The 25645-nt window shown below is 37.8% G+C and overlaps 3 protein-coding genes across 3 annotated transcripts; 2 read left to right on the top strand and 1 right to left on the bottom strand.

The window, feature by feature from the left end:
- Window positions 1-1722: 1722 nt before the first annotated feature.
- On the top strand, window positions 1723-7806 carry LOC125784393 (GTPase IMAP family member 4-like). Its single transcript, XM_049467864.1, has 2 exons — window positions 1723-2436; window positions 7792-7806. Exons 1-2 carry the CDS (start codon window positions 1723-1725, stop codon window positions 7804-7806), a joined length of 729 nt encoding a protein of 242 aa, XP_049323821.1.
- Window positions 6979-10290, top strand: LOC103022984 (GTPase IMAP family member 4-like). Its single transcript, XM_049468274.1, has 3 exons — window positions 6979-7164; window positions 7455-7490; window positions 8490-10290. The coding sequence occupies exon 3, from the start codon at window positions 8497-8499 to the stop codon at window positions 9724-9726; it is 1230 nt and encodes a 409-aa protein (XP_049324231.1). The 5' UTR covers window positions 6979-7164; window positions 7455-7490; window positions 8490-8496; the 3' UTR covers window positions 9727-10290.
- A 6817-nt stretch (window positions 10291-17107) lies between these two features.
- Window positions 17108-22839, bottom strand: prmt1 (protein arginine methyltransferase 1). Its single transcript, XM_007251070.4, has 10 exons — window positions 22684-22839; window positions 21420-21515; window positions 21150-21305; window positions 20288-20351; window positions 19863-20005; window positions 19666-19753; window positions 19435-19550; window positions 19183-19333; window positions 18677-18798; window positions 17108-18557 (listed from the first exon to the last, which is right to left on the bottom strand). The coding sequence occupies exons 1-10, from the start codon at window positions 22750-22752 to the stop codon at window positions 18474-18476; spliced, it is 1089 nt and encodes a 362-aa protein (XP_007251132.2). The 5' UTR covers window positions 22753-22839; the 3' UTR covers window positions 17108-18473.
- Between the last annotated feature and the right edge of the window lie 2806 nt (window positions 22840-25645).

Here is a 25645-nt window from a genome sequence, read left to right as displayed (position 1 = left end):
AATTAATGTGAACTATGGCTAATATAACAGGTACTAATTTATGAATATAAGAATGTGATGGGCACAAACTATAGAGCTATGGCTAATATAGATGCAGATTCTGAGTGTGTTAATGTTAATCAGTGCAGGGTTGCAGAGCCGGAGTACAACACAGCGGGCAGTGGAGAGCCAGGCTGGGAACATCAGGAACAGGGCATCTCCATACATGTAGAAGAGATAGATAGAGAAAACAGAAAGGAAAGAAAGAGAAAAAAGCTGGAGTTAGAAAGGTTGTGTAATAATATTGATGAGTAGAAGGACAGGTCTGATTCCGGAAAGCTGGAACCACAAACGGACACATCCAGGCAGACTGGCCGGGCATCTCAGCACATGTGAGAGAGATAGAGAGAGAGAACAGAGAGGGGAGCAACACAGCTCATCACCCTGAACACACCATCCCCACTGTCAAACATGGTGTTGGTAGCATTATAATTACAATTGATGGGAAGATGGATGGAGACAAATATAGGACCATTCTGAAAGAAAACCTTTTGGAATCTGCAAAAGACCTGAAACTGGGACAGAGATTTAACTCCCAATAAGACAATGATCCAAAACATAAAGCAAAATCTACAATGGAATGGTTCACAAATAAACATATCCAGGTGTTAGAATGGCCAAGTCAAAGTCCAGACCTGAATCCAATCGAGAATCTGTGTAAAGAGCTGAAAACTGCTGTCTCTCCATCCAACCTCACTGAGCTCCAGTTGTTTTGCAAGGATGAATGAAATTAAGGGAATTTAAAGGGTGGAGAAGATTTTTGTTTTGGTTCAGTTGAGCCCCATTTTTTGTTCCCCTTTTTCTTACCTTTTTTATTTGTTAGTTAGCCTTTTCAATACTTGGTTCTTTTGTACTTTTGTACTATTACTTTATTCCTGATGTATAGTTAGGCATTGAACTGTGCACGTTATAAACAAACTTATGTTGTAAATGCCAAGTAATTTAAAAACTCAATAAACAACGCTAAGAAAACACTGTTACATTGGTTTCACTGCATTTGGTTTCTTTATTGAAAAATAATGCACAGGATTACATTTTGTCTAGGAGCAGCTTGTTTTTTTTTGTGCATAAATTAAATGTAATCACTGTCCAATAAAAATCCACTGCTGAATTTGGGGCAAGGCTGAGAAACCAGTCAGAAGCAAGCAATTGACAGAACATGGCATTCAGAGTGAAGCAATAGAAACCGTTTCAGTCCTCCAGTGTGATGTCATACAGAGTAGGCAGAGCCTGTCTGTTGGCTTATGTACAAACTATCAGCTGTCACTGAGAACACACACACTCACCTGATGACACCATATGAAGAGGGAACTAAATACAGAGCAACAGCAGCAGGTACTGTAATAGACTACAGATTTTAACAGAACAAAGATTTCCATTTAAATATTAAAATGTAATTTGGACTGTAGTATCACTAAAAGTAGATTGTGAAGGGCTTTCTTTGCTTTTATTTAAGAGAACAATGTCAGCTCCTTGTGTCTTGTCCCTGTTCATGTAGAAAGTATACATTTTGAGTATAGACAACCAGCAGGAACTGTATTATCATACATTAAACTTTAATTGATAAATATTGGAACTAAAATGTTTTTTTACACTTACCAACATTTTATTGTGTTCATTATTATATTAATTCACTGTAAATTACACTTTCGAATGAATTCTCTTTTCTTTATCAGGCCGAAAATGGAGGAGTTGAGAATAGTTCTGCTGGGGAAGCAAGGTGCTGGAAAGAGCTCAACAGGAAACACTCTACTGGGAAGAAAATCTTTCCACACAGCAGCCAGTTCACAAGGGGTGACCCAGGCCTGCTCCAAGATCACCAGCACCATACAAGGAAATAGAATCAGTGTTGTAGACACTCCTGGATGGACTGACCTCATTCTAATGGAGAATAAAACCACACAGGAGATTGCCAAATGCATTGATCTTTCAGATCCTGGTCCCCATGTGTTCCTCCTGGTTCTTTCCATCGGACGCTTCACCAAAGAAGAAATCGACACAGCTCAGCAGATCCTGGAGGTCTTTGGGGAAGAAGCCGGCAAGTACACAATGGTGCTCTTCACCAGAGGAGATGATCTGGAGGAAAAGACCATCGAAGACTATTTAGAAGGCAACCATCCTGACCTGAAGAAGATCTTAGATCTTTGTGAAGGAAGATACCATGTGCTCAATAACAGAGACAACGAGAACCACATGCAAGTCTTCACTCTACTGGAGAAGATCAAACTCATGGTTAAAAGAAACAAAGGCAGCTCCTACACAAAAGCTATGTATCAGAAGACGGCAGACCAAGTGGAAGAAAAATGGAAAAGGGAAAAAATGTTAAAGGCAATGATGGAAAATGAATATAGACGGCAAATGAGAAATTCAGCAGTGGGATCAAATGATGAGGCCAAGGTCAGAAATGATCTGGAATATAATTCTAATATGAAAACAACAGTCTTAGAGAGGAAAGAAGAGAGCGTGAACACACCTTACTGTACACCTTACCTTAATGAGAGAATGGCAGGGAAACAGAATAAGGACAGTAAGGTATGCTATAGAAAACCTTTACATAATGGAGAATATCACAGCAAGGAGTTGTATAAAACAAAGGAAGAGGCAGAGCAACAAGGATCAATGGAGAGGTTTGAGAATAAATTGGAAAAAATGAGTAATGAAATGCAAGAGATGAAAAGAGAGCTTGTAAATGTAAAGAGGGAACTTCAGGAGTTTAAAGATGGTCAGCAGCAAATAAAGGAGAGTGACAGGCCAGAGAGTAAAAAGAGATGGAGAAAGCACAAACTGAACTTTTTTAAACGTTAAAATAAGATGATTGATATGAATACAAAGACACATTCCAAAAGAAAAATAAAGATTTTTGTATATGCTGTAAAAATTGACATCACGCATTAACCAACAGTTTAACTACATTTAATCAACAAAAAATCTGAGTTTAATGTAACTTCATTACTTGTTAACGCGTAGCAGTATCCTTTACGCCCTTTTTTAGGGATTACAACATACGTAAACACATTGAGGACTTGCCAATGCTAACAAACAAATTCATTAAACATATTTTTATGCAAGACTAATGCAATCTGATGTAATGGTCACTCTGTTCAAGAAATGGAATGAAAGAACATTTTTCTGCACATAAATTAATAATAAAGAAAGATGATACGAAAAGGTGGCGTTTTTGTTTTGATTTAAAGAATACATGTCCTTTTTTCAATTAAGGTCCATAATGGACCACATAATTATTGTAGAGTTACAACATTCTACTGGTAGCCGAGTTTACAACCCTCTGGAGTTTATTAAAAAGAAGAATTAAAGTCAATTGTGTCAACCAAGAGATTAATTGGGGTCTCAAACTTGATCCAAAAAAAGGCTGGTGTGACTGCAGGTTTTCATTCTAGTCAAGAAGAAGCTCATCAGTTGTTTAAAGACTGATCAATTGATTAAACAAGTGGAATTATTATTTTCTGTTGGCATATCCTGGTAAATGTGGATTTAAATGCAAATAATGAGTCATTGATAGCATTTATCAAATAATTGTACTTCAATTACATAAAACTACTGGCCTTGACTTTGATTAAGCCTAGTATTTAAATATGTTGCAGCATTAATGGGGACTGGAATCAGTCCACTTACTTAAAGCACCACTTAATGGCAAAAATGAGTGTCTAGTTTAAAATGTCCCTTAAAGAATATTTAAAATAGTTAAATAGCTGTTTATCTCCACAAAGGGTTACACCAATGGAACAATTTTGGATAAAATATACATCGAAAAGAAAATGGTATTATGGCTCCCTCTACTGACAGACCTACCAAACCACTCTTTCTCCAGTTTGCTACAGCAGCACTTCTTAACTCTTTCTTGATTTCTTTTAGAAAATATATTTCTGCCTGTTTCAAAGGAAATTCAAGCAAATATCCCAAGGAAAACCAACCCAGCATGCACATGGTATTAATTAGACATCAGAGTGATACAGATGTTGACAGATGTTGGAAATCAACAGTCACATATCCATCAAAAGCAAAATTGGGGTGCAATCAATCTTTAATGTAATCAGGTTTGCAAATATGGTTAATAATCACAGTCGCGTATCTGTCAAATACAAAACTACATTGACACGCAAAGCGCTCCAATGTTTTTACAATTTATTTACTTGAAGGGGACACATTATTACTCTTTAGAATTGGTCTATGGGCTATACAAAACATGTTCATGATGTTCTTTGTACAGAATTACCCTCACATACGCAGATCTCACCAGCTTTATTCTTGCCAGTTTCAGTCCCTTTCAGAATGAGCCATTTAAGGGATCTGTCACTTTTATGCATATAAGTACGGTGGCCCTGAAGTGCAAAACAAATTAACATGTCAGAAAACAAAATTACAAAAACTAAAACACATTTACAAAACTTAAAACAAATTTACAAGACGCAAAACACTTTTACAAATACTGAAACACTTTTACAAACGCTGAAACACTTTTACAAACTGCGATTTCTGACGGAAAGGGAGTGGCTGAACCCCGCGGCGGGGGCAGTGGCTGATGGCCGCGTGGCATTAGGTGAACCCCGCGGCGGGGGCAGTGGCTGATGGCCGCGTGGTATTAGCTGAACCCCCGGGGTATTAGGTGAACCCCGCGGCGGGGGCAGTGGCTGATGGCCGCGTGGCATTAGCTGAACCCCCGGGGTATTAGGTGTATTAGGCGGGGGTAGCAACAGGACAGGGATAGTTTAAGTATTTACTGTTGCTGCTAAAATACGTGCCACAAAACATAGTTTAGTGTCCATAAAGGTGCTTGCACACTGAACGCGGTATGCCGCGCGGCATTCCGCTGTGCTGCCGCTCTGCTCTACGCTGGTCAGTTGCGGGTGCGTTGCGCTGCTGCTGACGCCAAGCGTCTCCTGCTGATAATAGGCGGAGTTTTCTAAAACCCATCACCTCTGCGAGCGGTGTTTTGTAGTTTTGAGTCTCTACAGCCTCTGTGGATCTGTATCTGTTTCTCAGCCTCAGAACAAAGCTCTGATTCTTCTCTTCCTCCTGTTATCTCTATATGAGTGTAGGGAAGTGATGTACAGCTGAGGGGATTCACTAATCGCTATTATTAGTCTCTCGCGCACGTTTATTGTTGTTTGGACTACAGTTTCTCTCTAGTCGCGTGAGTTCACGTCATGCGTTTTCTGCCGAGGTACCGCTTGCCGCGAGGTCAAAGTTGAACCATGTTGAACTTTGCCCGCGGTAAGCGGTAGCGCGGTGGAGGCGTGGTTATGGGCGGGGAAACGCGCCGCTTTCCGCTCTGCTCCGCGGCAGCGACGCACCGCTCTACCGCTCTAGACACTATTGAATCCTATGGGGGTCAGCGTACCGCGCCGCACCTACCGCGTGCAGTGTGTAAGCACCTTAACTCCACTCTCTCATCGTAACGCAGCTTGACTGACAAGGAGGGTCCGCATCAAGCACTTCCTGTGTGTTAGACCCTCCCTTTCCGTCAGAAATCGCAGTTTGTAAAAGTGTTTCAGCGTTTGTAAAAGTGTTTCAGCGTTTGTAAAAGTGTTTTAGCGTTTGTAAAAGTGTTTCAGCGTTTGTAAAAGTGTTTTAGTGCTGGTAAAAGTGTTTCAGCATTTGTAAAAGTGTTTCAGTGCTGGGAAAAGTGTTTTGCGTCTTGTAAATTTGTTTTAAGTTTTGTAAATGTGTTTTAGTTTTTGTAATTTTGTTTTCTGACATGTTAATTTGTTTTGCACTTCAGGGCCACCGTATATAAGTGTTAGTTTATGCTAAATGGTGACTCACTTATGCCTGGATCAGACTACACAAATTTAGCCAAATTTTGTCAGAGCTGACAAATTGCCTGCATCGGATCTGAATTTTTAGGTCCGTGTAGTATGACATAGTCAAAGTAATTTGACATGAGCGACTCCATCGGAGGGTAGGACGAAAAGACTAGCATGTTTTTTGTATCTTATCGCCTAGTTTGACGTGCTCCGCAACGTGCTCCCTGGCGCTGACCAATAGGAAGACGGAACGTTCTGTGGCGCACAGGTGTAAACATGACGAAAAGAAAGTAAGACAGTGCTCCTACAGTTCGCTGGACCAGCAAAACAGAATAATCTAATAATCATCAAATAATCTACTTCATCCATGAGATATTCTGTTTACATGCACTGAAATTGAGCTAAAGTAGCTACATCTTTACCATACCTCAAGTTCTCTCTGGAGTACACAAAGCCCGTGATGTCCTCTTTGGGTCACCCAGGAACGAGCCCACAGTCACTTCTTCCTCTTTATTTTTTGCTTTTCTGAGCACAAAACCATCACGCAAAATGCTTCTGTACCCCAGATTGTCAGAGTCTATCCTCCTTCCCCGCGATGACCTACTAACTCATGCAAGAATGTGGATGATGATTGGTCGGCGACTAACATGTAGTGTTGCCAGTCCCCCGCGTACGGCACGAATCGAAGATATCTGCTTAATCTGACATAGTGAACATTGTGAGGGACAAAAAAGTTGTGTAGTCTGAGTTTGGCATTAGGTGGCATGTAAGGAAGAGTACCCTGCAGTGTTAGCAGCTCACACAGGCATTGTATAAAGAACAGTATCCATCTTAGCAGCTCACCCAGGTGTTATGTAGGGCAGAGTAGCTGGTGTTGTTAGCGGCTCCTCCAGTCGGTGTGTGGAGCACAGTTGCTGAGCTACCTCATCTGCTGACTAGGACAGTAGGTACAGATCCCTCCCTCAGATGAAGTTTGTTGGCTAATCCTGCTGAAATCTGATAAATACTTTTTCACAGCACAGTTTAGCACATAAATATAGCCTCCTATCACTCAGTGGCATCCTTTTTTCATAACTCAATAAAGCACCAGCAAAACTAAAGACTGGTTTTAATTTATTGTGTTATCTTATAACATTTTTTTTACTTATGGGATAATTGTTATTCAGAACTCTATGGTATGGTGGGAATACTAACTTTGCATTTCTGGTGATGACCAGAGTGTGGAGCTAGAAACTAACTCAAACCCCCAGTGTGACGTCAAAGGAGAAGGCAGAGCCAGTCTTTAAAACTGTGAAAAGCAGCACACTTTAACCTGCTCAAACTTCTTGGAAAGGTGAACCAAACTACAGAGCAGCAGCAGGTACTGTAATATTTTTCAAGATTTTAACTTAAGAAATATAGTTTCATCAGGTAAATCTGAAATCAATTTTAAAGATATTTCTGTGCTTTTTTTTTTGGATAAAATTTAGGTAAAGTATTAGGTAATATTTTTCCTATTACTAGTTTGCCCTTTATTACAAGTTGTCTCTTTTTTAGACTTAAATGCTTAGAAGTTACAAGCTAACTTAGAAAGTACTGTAATAAATTTTGGTCTTTTAAATGTTGTGCCATCATTAACAAAAAAATATTTTCTTGTACCATCAAATACAGTTTATCCCATTTTGTGGCCACTCCACTTCTCTACTGGTAAGTGTATCATTTTATTTATGTCTGTCTCTCTTTATTTTACCCTCTTGTATTTAGCTCCATATCTGAGGGGTTTACCACCAGTTTCAACCTTGTTCTTGGAGGACCCTATGTCCTGTACATTTTAGTGTTTACCCTTTGAAAACAAAAATTGTGATTCAGCAGAGCCAGTTCTTGGTGGGGGCTAAGCGTAATGCGAGCAAAGACTATTTTTTAAATGATCTCTGAAAAAATCTCTGAACCAATCATAAATGTAAAGATATTTCCGTGCTTATTTCTGATTGGCTCTTTGCGTCAACAGCTGCAGACTGTTTAAAGAAGTTCATTCTGAGACGTTCTGGTTCAGTATGAGAGGTTCAGTCAGTCTGAACATGAGAGACAAGTGTATATATATGGGTGAATTATTTCTTCCTGTTTAAACTGACTTCCATAAGGTAATGTTTGCTAAACTGGTATTTGTTCAGTTCTGGTAGTTTGCTCAGTGTTACTTGCTCATAACCCTTTTGTTGCTTAATTTATAGTATTAGCAGCTAGCAGTTTGTTAAGCAAGCTATTAACTTGGTTATTAGCAGCTAATCTCTCCTAACACTTAACATAATACCCCTTGCATGTATTTTATGAATGTTTTATTCAATACATTTACACTGCAGGAAACCCTATAATGTGTTGTTTTCTGTTGCAGACACATGCAACATTATTATTTCTTTACTTAATACATCAATTTTCGCCTGTATCATTAACTCTGACTTTAAATATATGACTAAGCAAAGCAGTCTAGAACTGGGGCTGGAACCAAAGCCTGGGAACCACTGGTGTAGACCACAGACTAATTAGCACAATATCCTGCCATCCTGATGACAAAAAAAAAACACATTTGAATAAATTAGCAAATGCAGACAATGGATTTCCTACTCTTAACTGATGTCTGATGTTTACTAACATCTAAACGATTCTGTATAATGACAAATCTCAGTTGTTCCATACTTCTCTTTTCATCAGACTGAAAATGGAGGAGTTGAGAATAGTTCTGCTGGGGAAGACAGGTGCAGGAAAGAGTTCAGCAGGAAAACTATTTTACACAGCAGCCAGTTTACAGAGGGTGACCCAGACTTGCTCAAAGAGCACCAGCACTGTAGATGGACACAAAATAATTGTTGTGGACACTCCTGGATGGACTGATCTCAGTCTGAAGGAGGATAAAACCATAATGGAGATTGCCAAAGGCACTGATCTTACAGATCCTGGACCCCATGTGTTCCTCTTGGTGCTTCCCATCAGACGCTTAACCACAAAAGAAATCAACACAGCTCAGCAGATCCTGGAGGTCTTTGGGGAAGAAGCCAGCAAGTACACAATGGTGCTCTTCACCAGAGGAGATGATCTGAAGGAAAAGACATTTGAAGAGAACTTGGAAGATACCCATCCAGACCTGAAGAAGATCCTAGATCTTTGTGAAGGAAGATACCATGTGTTCAACAACAAAGACAAGGACAATCACAAGCAAGTCTCTGATTTACTGGAGAAGATCAAACTCATGGTGGAAAGAAATGAAGGCAAATACTACACAAAAGATATGTATCAGAAGATGCCAGATAAACTGGAAGAAAAACATAAAACTGATGTGAATGAGGGAAGAGTAAAGTCTTACTTACAAGAAGATGGAGAGCAGGAGCATAGTACAGCAATTCCGAATGATCAAAACACAAATGAAGAGGACAACTACATGGTGCACATTGCAAAATTTCCTAGTGAAAAATCTAATTTTGGAAAATTCCATGGGGAAAAGTCCTGTGATGAAAAGTCCTCATGCCGCCGAGAAAGTCAAAATAAAGAGTTGCACAGCATGGAGCTCAAGTGGCAAAAGAAAGAAGCTGAGCTTCAGAAAACCATTGAGAGGAAGGAGATGACATGGTTAAAAGAAAAAAATGGATTGGAAAAAGAAATACAGCAGTTGGGAATGAAATTAAGAGAAAAGAAAGCAGAGCTTGAAAAGGTAAAGCAAGAACTTCAGGTGCAGCAGATCAAAGCAGGAACTTTAGAACAGCAAAAGAAGGAGAATGAGCGATTTAGACGGGAAAATGATGAAAACAAGAAGAAAATGAAGCAGAGAAGTGCTGCACTTCAGAGACACTGTGATGAGTTTGAAAGAATGGTCAATATGAACAAACAGACAGATGCAAAAACTCTTCAGAAGTTTTTATCCCAGTTAAAAAAAGATGTTTTGCATTCAAAATGAGTCACAGAGGCTTCAAATAGATGCTCTCACACAGTTAAGAATAGACAATATTAATTGATGATGATACACGTATTTAGCTTTAGTTTGTTTAGTTTATTTTTCAAAGACCATGTACAAATAACATGACTTTCCAATAATAAAAAAAAAACTCAAAACACGTTACATTTTACCTGCTCATTTTTTTTGTTTCTTCAGAAATCAAGGGCAATACTTCCCTACAGGTGTGTTCATTAAGGATGTCCACAAATATGTGGGAATATAGTGTACAATACAAAATTACAGAAATCCACAATTTCAATGTATTACCCACTCTCAACCAAGACAAATACATGAAATACAAACAGAACGTTTATTTTTGCCATTCTTGAGAAAATCAAAGTTTAAAAACTTGGTGTTGCTAGGTTGTTGCTAAATAGTTGCAAATGTTAATTCAGTTTTTTACACTTTTATTTTTTACGGGTTGTGCGAACATGATGTTTTTCTACTTTTTTAAATACATTTTTGTGTAAACACAAATTTATAAGTACTGCATTCCTTTGTTTAAAACTTTTGTGAAAAAACAGAGATTTGAAATTGGTGAAAATTGGTGGTTGGTTAAAAAACGTTTTGTATTTTGTGTTTTTGTAAATAAAAAAGAAATACTGTAAAATGACTACTGTTTTATGTATTATATGATAGTTTTATATAATTATATATGTTTTTTGTGAATTCAATAAAGTACTTCTTGTAAATTAAAATTAAATTAAATTAAAATAGGAGGACCATATTCTGGCTTTCAATAAAGAGGACATGGGGCACATGGAAGATGCCATAATTAGGACGTTTTGTGTGTTGTGTCCATGTGTGAGAGGTTGAAGGGGAGTTAAATATCTTTAAAAGCATGCAGTTCTGATAAATAACAATAATACAGCTAATAATACAAGCAAAAAAAAAGAAAAATCACACAAAAAAAGTTATCCACCTTATTCTGCTATGTCTATTTTTTAAGAGTTTGCTTCTTTAGCATTTGTTAAAATATTCGGTCAGTTCATATTAAATGATATGTGGAAATATTGCATTTAAAGTACTTGCAGTCTGAAGTAACTACTGTTGTTGACGATGATCATAATGTAGTAGCTATGCTAACCAAGCATTCCAACTGTCTTATTTAACCTTTTTTACAGCTATTTACAGCAGAGCTAATCAGATTTCACACAACATACAAACAGATAGGAGTGCTGTGTGGAGCTAGCTCACTAGCTAACATAGCTAACTTATAATTACTGCTTTCCACAGAAGAGGAGCTGCTTCTGTGGTTGAAGTAGTTAAATGTAATTCATCCACCCAAACGTTCATACGCCTGCTCTGATTATTCTGTGGAGGGAAACACAGTTCTGAAGCTCTGGTGAAGCGGACGGCTCGGGTGCTGTGAGTCGTTAGCTTTAAGGCTAATCGATGAGTCCAGGGGTACAGGGTGAGTGTAGTGGGTAAACCTCACAGCTCACACACTTTACCGGAGATTCAGAACTGAGAACCTGTGTCTCTGGTGTTGGATTACCCTCTATAAAACAGACATATTGGTGTTTGGTTAAATGCTTTTATGTAGCCATGTCAAATATAGACACAGCTCCTCTTCTGTGGAATGTGGTGGATATAAAGTTACATGGAACTCTTTAAAGCCCTTAATATTTTTGTGAAAACACTGTTGTTTAAGCTAAATTCTCCTCATCTTTTAATTAGTGCGACACCCTATACCTAACCGAAGTCTGTATGTTTATTAAAATATTGGATTTAACCTTTATCAGTGGTCGAACACAAAGTAAACAAACATGGCCCCCTCCCTGTCATCACACAGAATACAGTGGAGAGTCTTGACTGATTTGATTATTGATAACTAATATTTGGTCCACTCACTGAAGTAAACCAACTGTATATAAATATATATTTTTTAATCTAAAAATTAATTGACATTAGTTTTTTTTTACATTTGGTTTATGCATTTAAGGCTGTGATCAATGAATAAACTTTTGTACTGTAGAAGTGAGAAAACCCTTTTAAAGATGTAGGCCTGTCACAATAATTACATTATCGACTAGTAACCAAGCTTTTGCCGAATCCTATGAAAGGTAAAAACAAAAACTCTGCAATGACCTGGGAACCAGAAAACCTCCATTCCATTCTCTACAAATGTTTGGACTTGTTTTGTTTTCATTTCATTTTTATTTCCAAGTAAACCTCACTACACTTGAAACATTAGAGAATTCAATCACAGCCCTAAAGCACCTGGCTTTGTTAAAAGGCTAAGGCTGTTTTTTAATTTGTGAAGATATTAGAATGTTGTCTCCCCTCATTGGTCAGGGCTGTTTGGGGCAGAGCAAGAAAGTAAATACAGAAAGATGGTCCTGTGATCCAGAATAGCATGTATTTTAGTATAATTTATCATGGAGCAGCAGCAGAGGTGGCATTAAATAATAGCAGTATATCTGGGTAATAAATCAGGTTAAACTACACCTGAATAGTCGATTATCTCAAACTTGAGAAGTATATTTAAAAGTCGGGTTGGATCATGTTCTTGTTACAATCAAACTGCTTCAGAGTTAGTTACGGACTAACGGTTGTTTTGGTCTGCACCCTGTTTTAACCCCTGTCAAAACTAACGAGTCCATTTAAACCAGACTAAATAGTGCTGGTGTGAAAACACCTTTAAATCTGAGACCCATTTCCAGTCTTTTCAACACAGACATACTGTATGTGCTATTAGTGTTCCTAGAATGAAGTTTATTGCAAGTACAATGTAATTATCTTTTTTATTGTAAATGTTGGTAGCTGATAGTATTAACATTAGATTAGGTCCCCCACAAGTTGATACCGACATCAGTACACAGGCCTGATCAAAACCAGATAACCTTCATTCCATTCTCTACAAATATTTGGACTCGTTTTGTTTTGTATTTCATTTGTATTTCTGTGTAAATCACAGTACAGCTGAAGCATGTAATCCAATCATAGACTCAAAACATATTGCATTGTAAAGAGGCTGAAAAACTAGTTTTGTGAAGATATTATAGATAAAGGCATGTACAGGGTTATAACTTAGTTGAAGGACTTTGTTTTATTGTTGATTGTACTGTATTTATCTTGGCATAGTTGATTAATTATAGTTTGGTATATGGAACGGACAAACAGTAAACCTCAGATAGCAGAACCTATTGTGTTCAGAACCAACACTGCTGTGTCTGACCCCCTCATACCAGCCCAACACACATCAACACACCACCAACATGTTAGTGTCACTGCAGTGCTGAGAATGGCCCACCACCAAAATAATACCTGCTCTGTGATGGTCTCTCCTGTGGGGTCCTGTCCATTAAAGAACAGGGTAAAAGGAGGATAATAATATATGCAAAGAAACAGAAGGACTACAGTCTGTAATAATATAACTACATGGCATCCTACATGATGATCAGTGGTGCTGGAAACAAGAAGGTGGGCATAATATTCTAACAGGGTTGTGTATTACAGTGTGTCAGATTACCTTAATGTGTAAATGTGTCTACACATCTTAATACTCTAAGGATTTTTAAAAGCCGAATGGAAATTGAAAGGCTGCATTCTCTGGATTCTGGACTGAGATATCTGATCTTATCGGATTAGCGCATGTTCTGTCATGTAATGTTCTGTAAGCTTATCCTTCCAATTAAATGTGAGTGTAAGCCTAAAAATACACATACTGGAGGTGTTTAGCAAATATTTGGTGTTAGTTGGAACCATAGAACCAGTTTTCTAAATCCAGTCCTACGTGAAGACCAGAAATTTGTTAAAGCCTTCCAATGAGTGTATTTTGGGGCTTATGTAGTGTGAATTATGTTATGTAGTTACGCTATGTAGTTATTTTTGTTTAGAGCAGAGGTACCCAAACTTTAAACCATAACTAATATGAGTATGAATAAAAAATTAGGTCATCCCATTTGTCCAGACAAATGCACATAGCCTACGGCTCAACACATAAGCATAAAGCTGCTTTACTTCCCATAAAAAAACCCTAAGGCCCATTTTTAATTTGTCACCCTTCTCTTGGGGCGTCACGGTGGCGCAGTAGGTAGCACTAAGAATTGAGACAACTCCTCAACAACCTTGCTGGGCTAATATGAATTTAGCTGCTGGTTAACTATGGTTGTTTGTGCTGGCGTCTTGCCAGGGATTCACATAGCCCTCTGTTTAGAGTGTGCCTTTAAAAAATCTCAGTTTGAAGGGTCATATTGCCCCAACACTTCCCCCTACCTCTCCAGCCTAACAAGAATCAGAACACTCTACCTCTTGACATGCAGTGATTTGGCCTTAAATTGTAGATTTTGTGGATTTCAATCCTTTATCTCATTTACTATTCCTGATATCCAAATATCCTCAATATATACTCTGAATGGTATTTGAGTGTGGTTACGCTGTACACTATTATCCTACAATGCAATGTGAAACGGACAGGGAGGAGCTACTCACATTTTATCTTTTCAAGAAGAACCCAAACATAAAAAATTGTCATTTATTATCATACAGTTTATTAACCAAATGTTTAAATGATAAACCAAACAGAGTTGGGAAAAAAGTGTTTTACATTAACTAATATTCACATTAATAAACTACTCACTCATGTTATTCTTTGTTATAAGTAACAAGACTGAAAATAACAGGACATAGCATTTAGCATAGAATTAGCAAAAACAGGAAAAATAGCTAAATGACAGCTATGTTAATAGCTTTTTTAGTTTTTTTTTATTTGTATTTTTAAAAATGAACAAATAAGATCTAAGAATGAATTTAGGTAACAGGACAGAGTGTTGAGATTGACCTCCTCAGTCAAAATTACAATAAGGTCAACTTTCTGTTGTAGATGTGACTTGTAGAAAGTTCCAGATGTTTCAGAAGAGACAATGTTTTACGGTAACAGGAATGAGTAAAAACCAGGGACACAACTAAAATGTGTATTTTAACTTAAAGATTTTGGATTCATTATGAAAAGCATATTTCTAAAGCATAGATGGGATTTAGAATCACACAAAAATGCAATGTAAATGATATCTCTGAAGGATTTTAATAATTATATTTCATAGTTCATAGTTAGAGAGTGGGGACAGGTAGCAAATGCTACATTTTCAGTGTTCTAAGTAGTTTTTTATTAATGGTCTTAATTATTTATCTTACTTTTGCAATTAGGTCAATGTACACTATTCTTAATAATAAAATGTATTTTTAAAAGTTATTTTTGTGCACATATATAAATGTAATTCCCTGGGAAATAAATGGCACAGATTCAGCGGAATATGCCATATAGTATATATCTCGTAGTACTGGTGTGTAGTACACAGTCATTGTGCAACACACAATTTTCATTTAACAATCATTTCACTGTGTAGGATGTGCTGTTTTTTTGCTGTGATTTTCTGACATATCTACTTTTGCAGAGTCACTGTGCATCAGACTGCAGTACAGCCTTTACAACCACGCTTTTGATTTTGTGAAAAAAATGTTTCACCCATCCCCGAAGAATAACACTGTACTTAATTACTAAGTGACACTAAATGTGACAAACTAAAAACGTTAAAAGTGAGGTTATTGAACTGTATTATAAATAAATGCAGTCATTTTAAATTTACTTTTACCTCTCATTTACGCCTCCATGCAATTTCACCGCGACTCTCTAGGGGGCCCACCGCACCGTTTAAACACCTCTGGTTCAGAGTGTATTATAAATGAACACTCTGGTTATGGCTCCCTCTAGTGAAAAACCAAGCAAATTCTTTAACTTACGTTTGTTTCAGCAGTGCTTCTCAACAGGACCATTTCTGATAATTTGGGGGCTTCATAAGTACCCTAAATGCAGACCCCCACTTCCTCCCACTCCAAACAGTGAAACTGTTTTTATGCTTAATTCTAATAAGTAAAGTTTAGGTAAAAGTTAGGCTGAAACTCTGTTCACACTTTTTGAAAATTTCCCCTCCCCTGCTTTTTTGTAACTTAAGAAAAACACTACTCCACATAGATGTTTCACAAAAGCCATTTTTTACTAGAATATCACAGATGTCAATGATATGCCTGCCTCCTTGACCTTTATATTGACTTGTTAAAGAGCTTTTCCAGTTACTGTGACTGCTTAAGTATGTACCACAGGGATGGGCAACTGGCGGCCCGGGGGCCGCACACGGCCCTCGTCATCACTCAGTGCGGCCCGCGAATAGATAAAAAATAATTTCAGAATTTCATAATTTAAAAAAAAAAAAAAAAAAAAAAACGTAATTCTACTTTTGACCGCTAGAGCCTGCCAAACAACCACGAAAATTGACATTGACATCCAGTCCATTGTGAGCCAGCAGGCCAAACCACAGCTCTCTCATTAGCTTCAATAAATGTTGGGCCTCTGTGGTCTAGTTTTCTGCTATTATTGAATGAGCTATTTGCAATCAGCTTTTTAATCTTTATCTTAATTTTGTTCTTTGTTATAAATGAGTTCAAATGCCTTTTGCACTTTTATAAGCAAATGTTTTGTCCTTGTTGCTTATGAAGTTCTTATAATGAACTTATTTTACACAGAGGAACTACTGTATTTGCAATCAGTTTTTTAAGCAAACTTTTTGTTCTTTGATATGAAGGACTTCCTTTTTGCACTTTTTTTAAGCAAACAGTTTGTCTTTTGCCGTATTAAAATGCATTAATATGCAGAAAATAGTTGTTGATAAATGTTGGTGCTGTAAACATACAGATATAAATTCATATAAAATTTGTTCTTATTGAAAATCATTTGTAGCGTTTTTCATATTCAATTATTTGAAGTGCGAGGTCATGTGGCCCTCCAATGGTCATGCTGAAAAAAATGTGGCCCTCTCCATCATGGAAGCTGCCCATCCCTGATGTACCACATTGACTCCAAAAAGTTTTTGCTCTGTGAACGGATAGTGAAGCCCCCCCCCCACACTTGAATTTACATCTCATTAGACAGTGAAATTAAGATTTCCATTAAACAAAGCTTCCAAATGAAAATTGAACACTTGGAATAAACTCCATGTCCTTCACACTTCAGAAATAAGGGAACCGTTTTTGGTTATATTGTACTAGTGTTTGGTTATATTGTACGTCCTGAACCTTCAAATTCTTGAAGCCATTAGACAAACCAAACAGGTCAGATGTGGTCAACAAAAAACAATTAAACCTAAAATAAACCAGAAACTAAAATGTTCTTGACTTAAAAAAAGGAAACTTATCAGATTCCAAATCCATACTTTATGGTTGAATTACATTAAAACTATGAAGAGGGATTAAGTACTGTGCATTTAAAACACGTTTTCAAAACAATGATGCTGCATTGATTAAAGCACAAAAAAAAAAATTAGCCACAAAAATGAAACACGAGTTTCTCCCCAAACTTTATTTTTATTTAAAAAAAGGAAAAAAGATGAACACAATTCTATTGGACATACTCCTAAGCCAGCTGTACCCCAGACAAGTGATAAACGCAATTCAATTTGCACCTCCAGAGAAGAACTAGACCCCACAACACAAAGTAGAGTGCGAGTTTAAGCCTAGTCTTGGACCAACATTCACAGAAAGATAAAAAATAACCTGTCTAGGCTCAACAGGTGTTCTAAACACCAGCTCTTGGGGGAAATGAGGAATTGCTTTCTCAAACATGCATGAAGCCCAGGCATTAACAGGAGCAATATTATAAAGCCCAAAACTAGGCTTAATTATGGGAAACAACCTTTAACAGGTCTATAGGGGTCACCATCTGCATTAAACAATCTAGACCCCACTTGTTTAAGTGCTTACAGCACAAATGGTGGGTAGAAGACAAACCTTAACCAGATCGGCCACTTTGGAAAGATAAATTTAGACTGCAAGAAGGAAAGGGAAATCATTCCATCACTCCATGACTTGCAACAGCACCTAGAACTAAAGCATAAGGCTAAAATCATGCATCTTCTACCCAGCCACTGTAATTGTGCTCTCCCTCACTTAACTCCCAATAAGAGAGGAAGAATGGGTTTAAAACTGGTTGACCACAGGGTAGCTAGCATTAGTCAAAACATAAGAAACTAGAATGACCCTTCAAGGGACCTTATTACGGCACCCTCTACTGTACACTGAACAGGCAGAACCAGATAAAACTGGGACACAGGGCAGGGCTCAGAACAACCTTATTACATCGGTAGGACAAGATATATTTTAACACTGTAGACTATGGACTGCCTGAATGGAATTTTAAAGATACAATGACGGACAACTGCTCCCCATCTCCCCACGACCAACACAGATATGCTGACTGATGGAGGGACAATGAAACAGGAGGCTCTTCTTAGAAACAAACTAAATACAAAAAAGGGGGGACAAGGACGTGTTGCCGTAACAGGGGTTCATGACTGTACAACTGCAGTGACTGAACATGAACGCTATGTACAGGCAAGAGGGAGGCAGTGCATGTTTGTGTGGGCACATGTCTTCATAGAGGTGAGGTATCTCAGATGTGTGAAAAGGTTTAAAAAAAAAAAAAAGATCCAAGTATTGCACACTTAAAAAGGGTCAGGTCAAGTCTCCTCTGGTGTGGTCATTTCAAAATAAATTCAAAGTGTCCATATAAAAGCTGAAAACTTCACCTGTGATGTTCTGTAAGCATAAGACCAGATCTCTAAAATGAATGAGCTCACACACGAAACATGCAATGATCTCCCTCCAGACAAGATCAGTTGCCCCAGACAAAACAGACTAATACTACAGGGGTTCTAGCGCATCCTGTACTCTGATGTCTTGGACATCTCGCACAGCTGACCCTTGAAGTCAATATCTACAGTGAAGTCCAGGTCTCTCTAAAATAGAAAAAAGAAACAAAACAAGGGCGTCACCAACAGAACAATGGGTGGTTACATTAGTCAGCCAATAAGTAACAACTGGTATATGCTAAATTGTGGGGGTGTGGTAAACGTACGTTATTCTTGACGTTGGGTTTCATGCTGATGGTGCCGAAGATCTCCTCTCCCGTCTTCACAGTCAGGTAGTCATCCAGATAAAACACTGTCTGCTTCCAGTGGGTGTATGGAGACTCTGGGCCTGATAAGAAAAAAGACCACCAAAATGTAAGCAACTTTAAAAGCACTATGCACAAATTAGCATTATTTAGCCACTAATATCCATGTTACACATAATTGAAAAATTTAATTCTGCTATGTTACAGTGAAGCTGCTAGCTAAAAGATTGCTTATACTACAGTGCCAACAGGGAGACCAAAAAAAAAAAAAAAAAAAAAAAAAAACACACATTTACATTTCATGTTTTCATAGCCTGGATGTTTTAATTGAATGATTAGCTGTATGTGACTAGGATACCATTTGTTGAGGCAACTTAGCATTTTATATAGTGAGCTCAATATAGTTTAAATTGAATTGAAAAACGTTAACTAAAGATGTAGAAACTAAAATGAGTGGGTTCGCTTACTTGTGGAGAACCCAGTCCTTTTGTGGCAGCGCGTGAACTCAATGTTGAAATAGGTAACCAGAGCATGGATGTAGTCGTTTCTCTTCACTTGCAGACAGAAGGGTGATGTGAAGGACAGGTCCTCAATCTTCACTGTGTAGATATCCACCTCCTGACAGATTATGAGTTTGTTAATAAAGAGGCCACTCTGCTTAATTATTATTAATTACATGTCAACTCTACAGGCCATAAACAGGTGTCAATCAACATTACCTTAATGAGACAAGCACTGCTGACAAGCTGTTTGGGGTCAACGACATCCACCAGTGGCTCCTTGATAGCCACCTCCTTAATGCAGGACATGTCAAATCCATAGACATTCTCCCACCCTAGAGGAAACAAGAAACCACAAAAGTATTATACCGGGATAAAACTTGTTTACAGGGGATAGGGCTTAATTTGGCATAGCGAATAGAGAAAAAACAAACAAAAAAAAGAACTTACAGTGGATTTTGTAATCCTTGTACTGCCTATCCTCAATAGCTGTGACGTAAAGAGTGGCTCTGTCAGGGAAGATCAGCCCGTCAGGTTTCTGTGTGCAAGAAAACAAATATTAACACTTAATTTAGCTTCCTGCACAAATACACCCAAAATATCCTACACATACACAAAGATTGTGAAGCGGGTTTTTGAACGCTTACCAGCCACTTGTCTCTGGCATAGATCACAGTGTTGAGCATGGACTCGTAGAAGAGACAGTAGCCCATCCACTCAGAGATAATGATGTCTACATGCTCCACTGGAAGCTCCACCTCCTCCACCTTGCCCTTGATAATGGTCACAACTGAACAGAGAACACATTCATGAGAATCAAACAGTCACCGCAACTTTGTGTATCTAAAGCAGACATCTATAATGAAATCCTTAAAAAAAAAAAAAAAAAAAAACACGTCCTGCCCTTGGTTCAATTACACACCTTGTAGTTTGTGTAAAATATGAACACTATGAACTAATTTAAAACTGACATGCTGGCCTGGTAAACTGCACTAACAGAGCAATCAGTAACAATTTTTTTACTGTCTCTTATATGACATATGCAGAACCACCAAAATAGAAATACACTTACTATGATCTAGCTTATTGGCCTTGACAATCTTCACAGCGTAGTCAGATATGCTGCTGCACTCAATCTAGAAAATAGACACAAATGTTAGAACACAACTTGTCCATTTAGTAACTTTAACAGAAACAGCAGTGAAAGTTGATTTCACACAAGCAGCGGATTTGTGTCCCAATAAACCAGGCTCAAACATTACATGTGTTTAAAACTGGTTTTCAATGCAGACACTCAAAGGTAACTGTTATATTAGTGTTGGGCAGCATACAGGTTCATACAGTATACCAGAGAGGAATTTAATACAATGTGCTCGTACAAACATGCTTCTCGTTCCCCAGACGAGCCCAGATTTGGTCCTGAGTGTGGGGTCATTAAACTCCCTAAAACTCAGGACACAAGGAAAACCCTATAGCTCTTAAATATATTATGGCTTAAACGTTCATTTTAATACACTGGACTTAATTTGTTTAACTGGAGCAAGGAGGGAACTGTGGCTGATTTCAATACTGTAACACCTCCAATGGCTTCAATAAAAACATTTTAACTTAAACTTATCTTACTCATGCAAGAGCTTTTAAAAAAAATCAATGTTTTAAATACTTCAAAATTGAGTATTTTTAGTCCATTTATAGTGTATAAAACTAAAGTTTAGTTTTGTAATGGAAGCAGGGTTAAAAGTTGTTTGTGTATCTCTTTAAAGACTATGGTGTGCATGCACATTTTCTGTTAATGAGGTGGGACTTTTGTATATTGTGTATACTTTTGTATACATATTTGGTCAAACCACACAGCACAGTTACTTACAGGTTCCTTTAGACACACTTCTAATTATGTTACATTATTGACTTGCACAACAAGAATGTCTACTTACCCCAATAACCTTCTTGGCACCAGCCTTAGCTGCAAACATACACAGGATGCCAGTTCCACTGCCCACATCCAACACCACCTTATCTTTGAACAGATGCTTGTTGTGAAACATGGAGTTTCTGTATGTGAGAGTTCGCACTTCATCTTTAAGCATCTCCTGTAAACACCAAATAAAAGCATTAGAAAACAGGTCGTAAGGTAGGAAATTAAGTCTAAACTATTAAATACTGTACAGTATTGAATACAGGGGTATAACAACAAGAGTACCAACCTCGTGGATGCCAAAGTGAGCATAGGAATCAAAGTAGTAGTCCTTGGACGTCATGTCTTCAGCCGCAGGCTTCTCTGAGCTCTCTCCCTGGGACACCTGGAGAACAAAGGATTAAATAAATACTACATTTAAAACAAAAGCCAAAAGAGTTTCAGCCTGGAGTTTTAAGTAAATTGTGTTTTTGTGGAATTTCGCAAGATAAAAAGAACATAAAAGAACACTTAAGGCCCCCAAAATAATTTTAAATGGAATCAAAACTTAAAAAAAAAAAAAAAAACACACTTAAATTCTTAAATTTAACACCCCACAATGGGTGGCGGACTGGAGAAGTTCACAGGAAAAAGGGGGGCAGACAAAGGCTTTTATCACTAACAGACCAGCACACGTGGTATGTAAAATAAATGAGGCCTGGTCCTACAATAAACCGTACTGTACTCGAGCCTCTGAAAGGGAAACGATCCTAAGAAATCATTTTTGTACCTTTTACAGTAAAGGGGTAAGGCCATGTAGATAAAAAATATGTCCTTAAAATTTAAATTCTCAGTTCCACCTTAAAAAGTACAGAAGTTACATTCTGGCGCCGCTAGCTCCATCTGTAGCAGCTGCGGTGCCATTTAAGGTGGACCGGGGAATTCGCGAGAGGCCACCTTTAGCTTCTATAGCTAAAAAAGGTTACTAGTTATGGTCAGTGGCTAAATCTCAGTAGATAAGCTTTACTACTTCAAAACTAACCAAAAAAAGCTCCAACTTCTAATATCACTTTGGTTAACACATGTAGAAACAACGAGGCGGCGGCGTTAGCTACCCGATCTAAGCTAACTAGCTAAGTTGGCTAACATGCTAACCTAGGTAGATACCCAGCTAGCCAATCCCATGCGTTCTCTATTAGCAGCACAGCTAACCTAGCTAAATAACTATAGACAGAATAGTGATTCATTAATAAATACAAACGGAGCAGTAGATAAAACAAACGGAATGTTTAACAGACGCCATAACCCCACGGCGGTACTGTGTGTTAGCAGATTAGCAACCACGTGTTAGTGGAAATGAATGGGGAGCGATGTGCTGCTAAAATGGATGCTCCTATACGCACATTACCGAGAGCTCAGGTCACTACGCAACGAGCTAATTAGCGAAATAAGCGGGTCAGCGGCTCCGCCACACAGCCTCTACCGAACAAACACGGCCCCTAAGCGCGCTGGGATTTCTCCCACATGAACCGCGGTCTCCCCCTGCCCGTCTTTGTTACGCGGCTCCAGCTCACCTCCATCCTGTCCGTCGTCTCCGCCATTTCGCCGACAAGTTTTGGACTCGCAGCTGCAGCGCGGAACATTAAACGCTCCCCTTTAGACTCCCGCCCACATACTCCGGCTCTCTGATTGGACTGCTGCGATGAAGTACCTCCCAAACTACGCCTTTTCCTCTAAATCCAGTCCCCATTGGCTCTAAATCCAGTCATCATATCGGTAATTGGGCCGCTGTAACGTGACCCCACCCATTGTAACGCCCTTTCTGATAAACCCTGTCGCTATTGGCTCAGTGTGAAGCCATCAACGCCGTGATTCGGGATTGTTTGCGATTCCAGCCCCAGTTCCTGCAGTATTTTCGCTTTTCATGTAAATCCTGACCAGTCCAGGTTTTAAATCCACTGAAGAGTTGTGATTGGACAGCTTTCATGTTGCCCCACCCCCGATAGCTTTTATTCTCATTTGAACGTGCCTTGTTTTTTGGAAGGATATTAATAATAGATACAGTCAGTTTATACATTCAATATCATACAGTAGCAGCAGTACTATGTCTGACATAATCATGCCAGATGAACTTATTTTGTATGTAAACTTAATTTCACTATCAATCAATTAATATGAATTCTTTTCAAATGTTTTGATCTAGTCATGGGTTGTAATTATTGCTTATCATTTGATAAAAAAAATTGTATAATTTTGATTAGAATGAACAAAAAAAAGGCAAATAATACTTTCCCTAATATTTGTGTCCATTCTGGCCAGTAAGACATGAGTTGTGTTCCAATTGCGTACCTACTAGTAGTAACTAGTTTTGGGGTATTTAGTGTGTAGTATAGATAAAAGTTGAGTATACTAAAAAATCTGCCAAAAAAGGAAAAACATAAATTATTTTTAAAAAGTGCCTTATGACTTCACTGCCAGTAAAAACGGGTTTATTTATTAATATTTTTGTGTGCTAACCTGCAAAACTCACACTATTAGGACCAGTATATAGTACATACCTATATTATTATTATGCAGTTCGCAATTGGGACGCACCCTTGGAAAACGCTAGAGGGCGCTCTTGAGTAAATCTAAAAAGAAATATTCCTTTTGTGTAAATTCCTAATTGTTAGATGATTCATCGTTTTTTACACAGGCAGTAGCAGCATATAACGTTTATCACTGACATGTATATAAGTGCTTTTTAACTTACAAAACTCACAAAACTACGTATTCACTTTTTGTAAACATCTTCTCTAATTAATGCATTCAATTACTTTAAGTTGCACCCATTGCTGGAACAAAAAGAGAAAAGTACACACACAGCTTATCTAGTCCCTGTAGAAAAGTTTTGCCAATAGAATAAGCCATCCCTGGACAATAGAGACAGTTACTCAGTTACTAAAAATGGTTGTTTGTGTTTCTACTGTAATACTGCATTAAATATTTTATTGTGCTATTGATATTGATTTGATATTGTTGTAAAATGACAGCACTGCATTGCAGTTACTGTGACAGGGCCTGAAATAAGCAGCTATCTCCCTCCATCGCAGAGTAAAAAGCTGATCAATGATGTCAGATAGAGTGTAGTTGCAATGATTGGTGTTGAGGATGGTGTAAAGTATACAGCAAAGGGAGCAATTGACTTTCCACACAGGGCAGTGGGTATTGCGTAATGATCATATTTATGATACTTCATAGCAAGTGACATTAATCTTCCATAATAAAGTCCACGGTGTGGTGGCACAGTACGTCAGGATGGTTTATTGCAGTGTGCAGTACACTGAGGTTAATGTTCCCAGAGAGCCAGAAAAACAGATGTTCAAGGATAACATGCTAAAAATCTATTTTTTTTATATAATATTGACAAATCTATGATCAAAACTGTGGTAAACCAGTGTGTCAGACATCAGACAGCATACCAAAATCCGTTAACTTTCTGTAAATGAGCTCTTAGAGATGGTTCCTTTCATTTGAACCATATCAAATAACTCAAATACGCTTATTTTCCGCTAGACTATTTGATTATATCATATATAAAATAAATATATTTAATGTAGAAACAAAGCAAGTTTTACTGATCCAGATTCAATTTAAACGAGCTATTAATGTTTTCATAACGGCATTACAAACTATTACCAGCCAATCAGCGTGTGCTGTGGTAGCAGGGGGGCGGAGCTTCTCGAGAGGAAGCACTAGAATCCTTTACTACTGATACTGCTGGAGTGTAGACGAACTTTGATTCAGTTTACCGAACCGATTCTTTCGAATTGCCCGATTCAGTGACTCATTCTCGTTTTTAGGGTGGGAGAGGTCCCGCAATTATTAGCTTGCTTTTTTTGTTTACATTGTGGCAAAAATCAAAATACAGCTGCATGAATCATAAAACGATATTCGTACACATAGATAAAATAAGATTGCAAATAATGTATTAATAAATAATAAAATAATAGATAATCTAAATAATAATAAAATAAAATAAAATAAAAAAACTGAGAAGTTGCAGATATTTAAAAAGTACACGTTATAAACATAAAATAATTAAGTAATGCAATTACATGTAGATTTTAATAGTTTTAAACAAATTGCATCATATACAACACACATTTTTTTACCACAATTTTACTGTGTGGAAAAAAACACAGTGTTTTTTTCTAGTGCATGCTGTGCACGATTAATAAACCAGGGAGCAGACAACATGTATTTAATTTCCTTATGCATGCAATGAATAACAACAACAACACAATATAATATTGTCTTTATTTATTTATCATGCATCTTCGTCTCTTCTTCTTGATGAGAATCGTGGTTCTGGAACCTACGAGTATCACTGAGTGCAAGAAACTAAATAAAAGTATAAATATACTTCTAACATAATGATAACTTAGTTTTGAACACTAAAGTAAACATTATATAGGCTGCCACAGTAAGGATTAATTCACTCTGATTCGGTTCAATGGATTTATTTGCAAATGAACCGATTCTTTCCCGAGTCGG

Source organism: Astyanax mexicanus, chromosome 19 (assembly GCF_023375975.1).
Source record: "Astyanax mexicanus isolate ESR-SI-001 chromosome 19, AstMex3_surface, whole genome shotgun sequence".
In the NCBI taxonomy this organism is placed as follows: domain Eukaryota; kingdom Metazoa; phylum Chordata; class Actinopteri; order Characiformes; family Acestrorhamphidae; genus Astyanax; species Astyanax mexicanus.
Note: the sequence above shows the minus strand (reverse complement) of the source record. Positions and strands in the feature narration are given on the sequence as shown.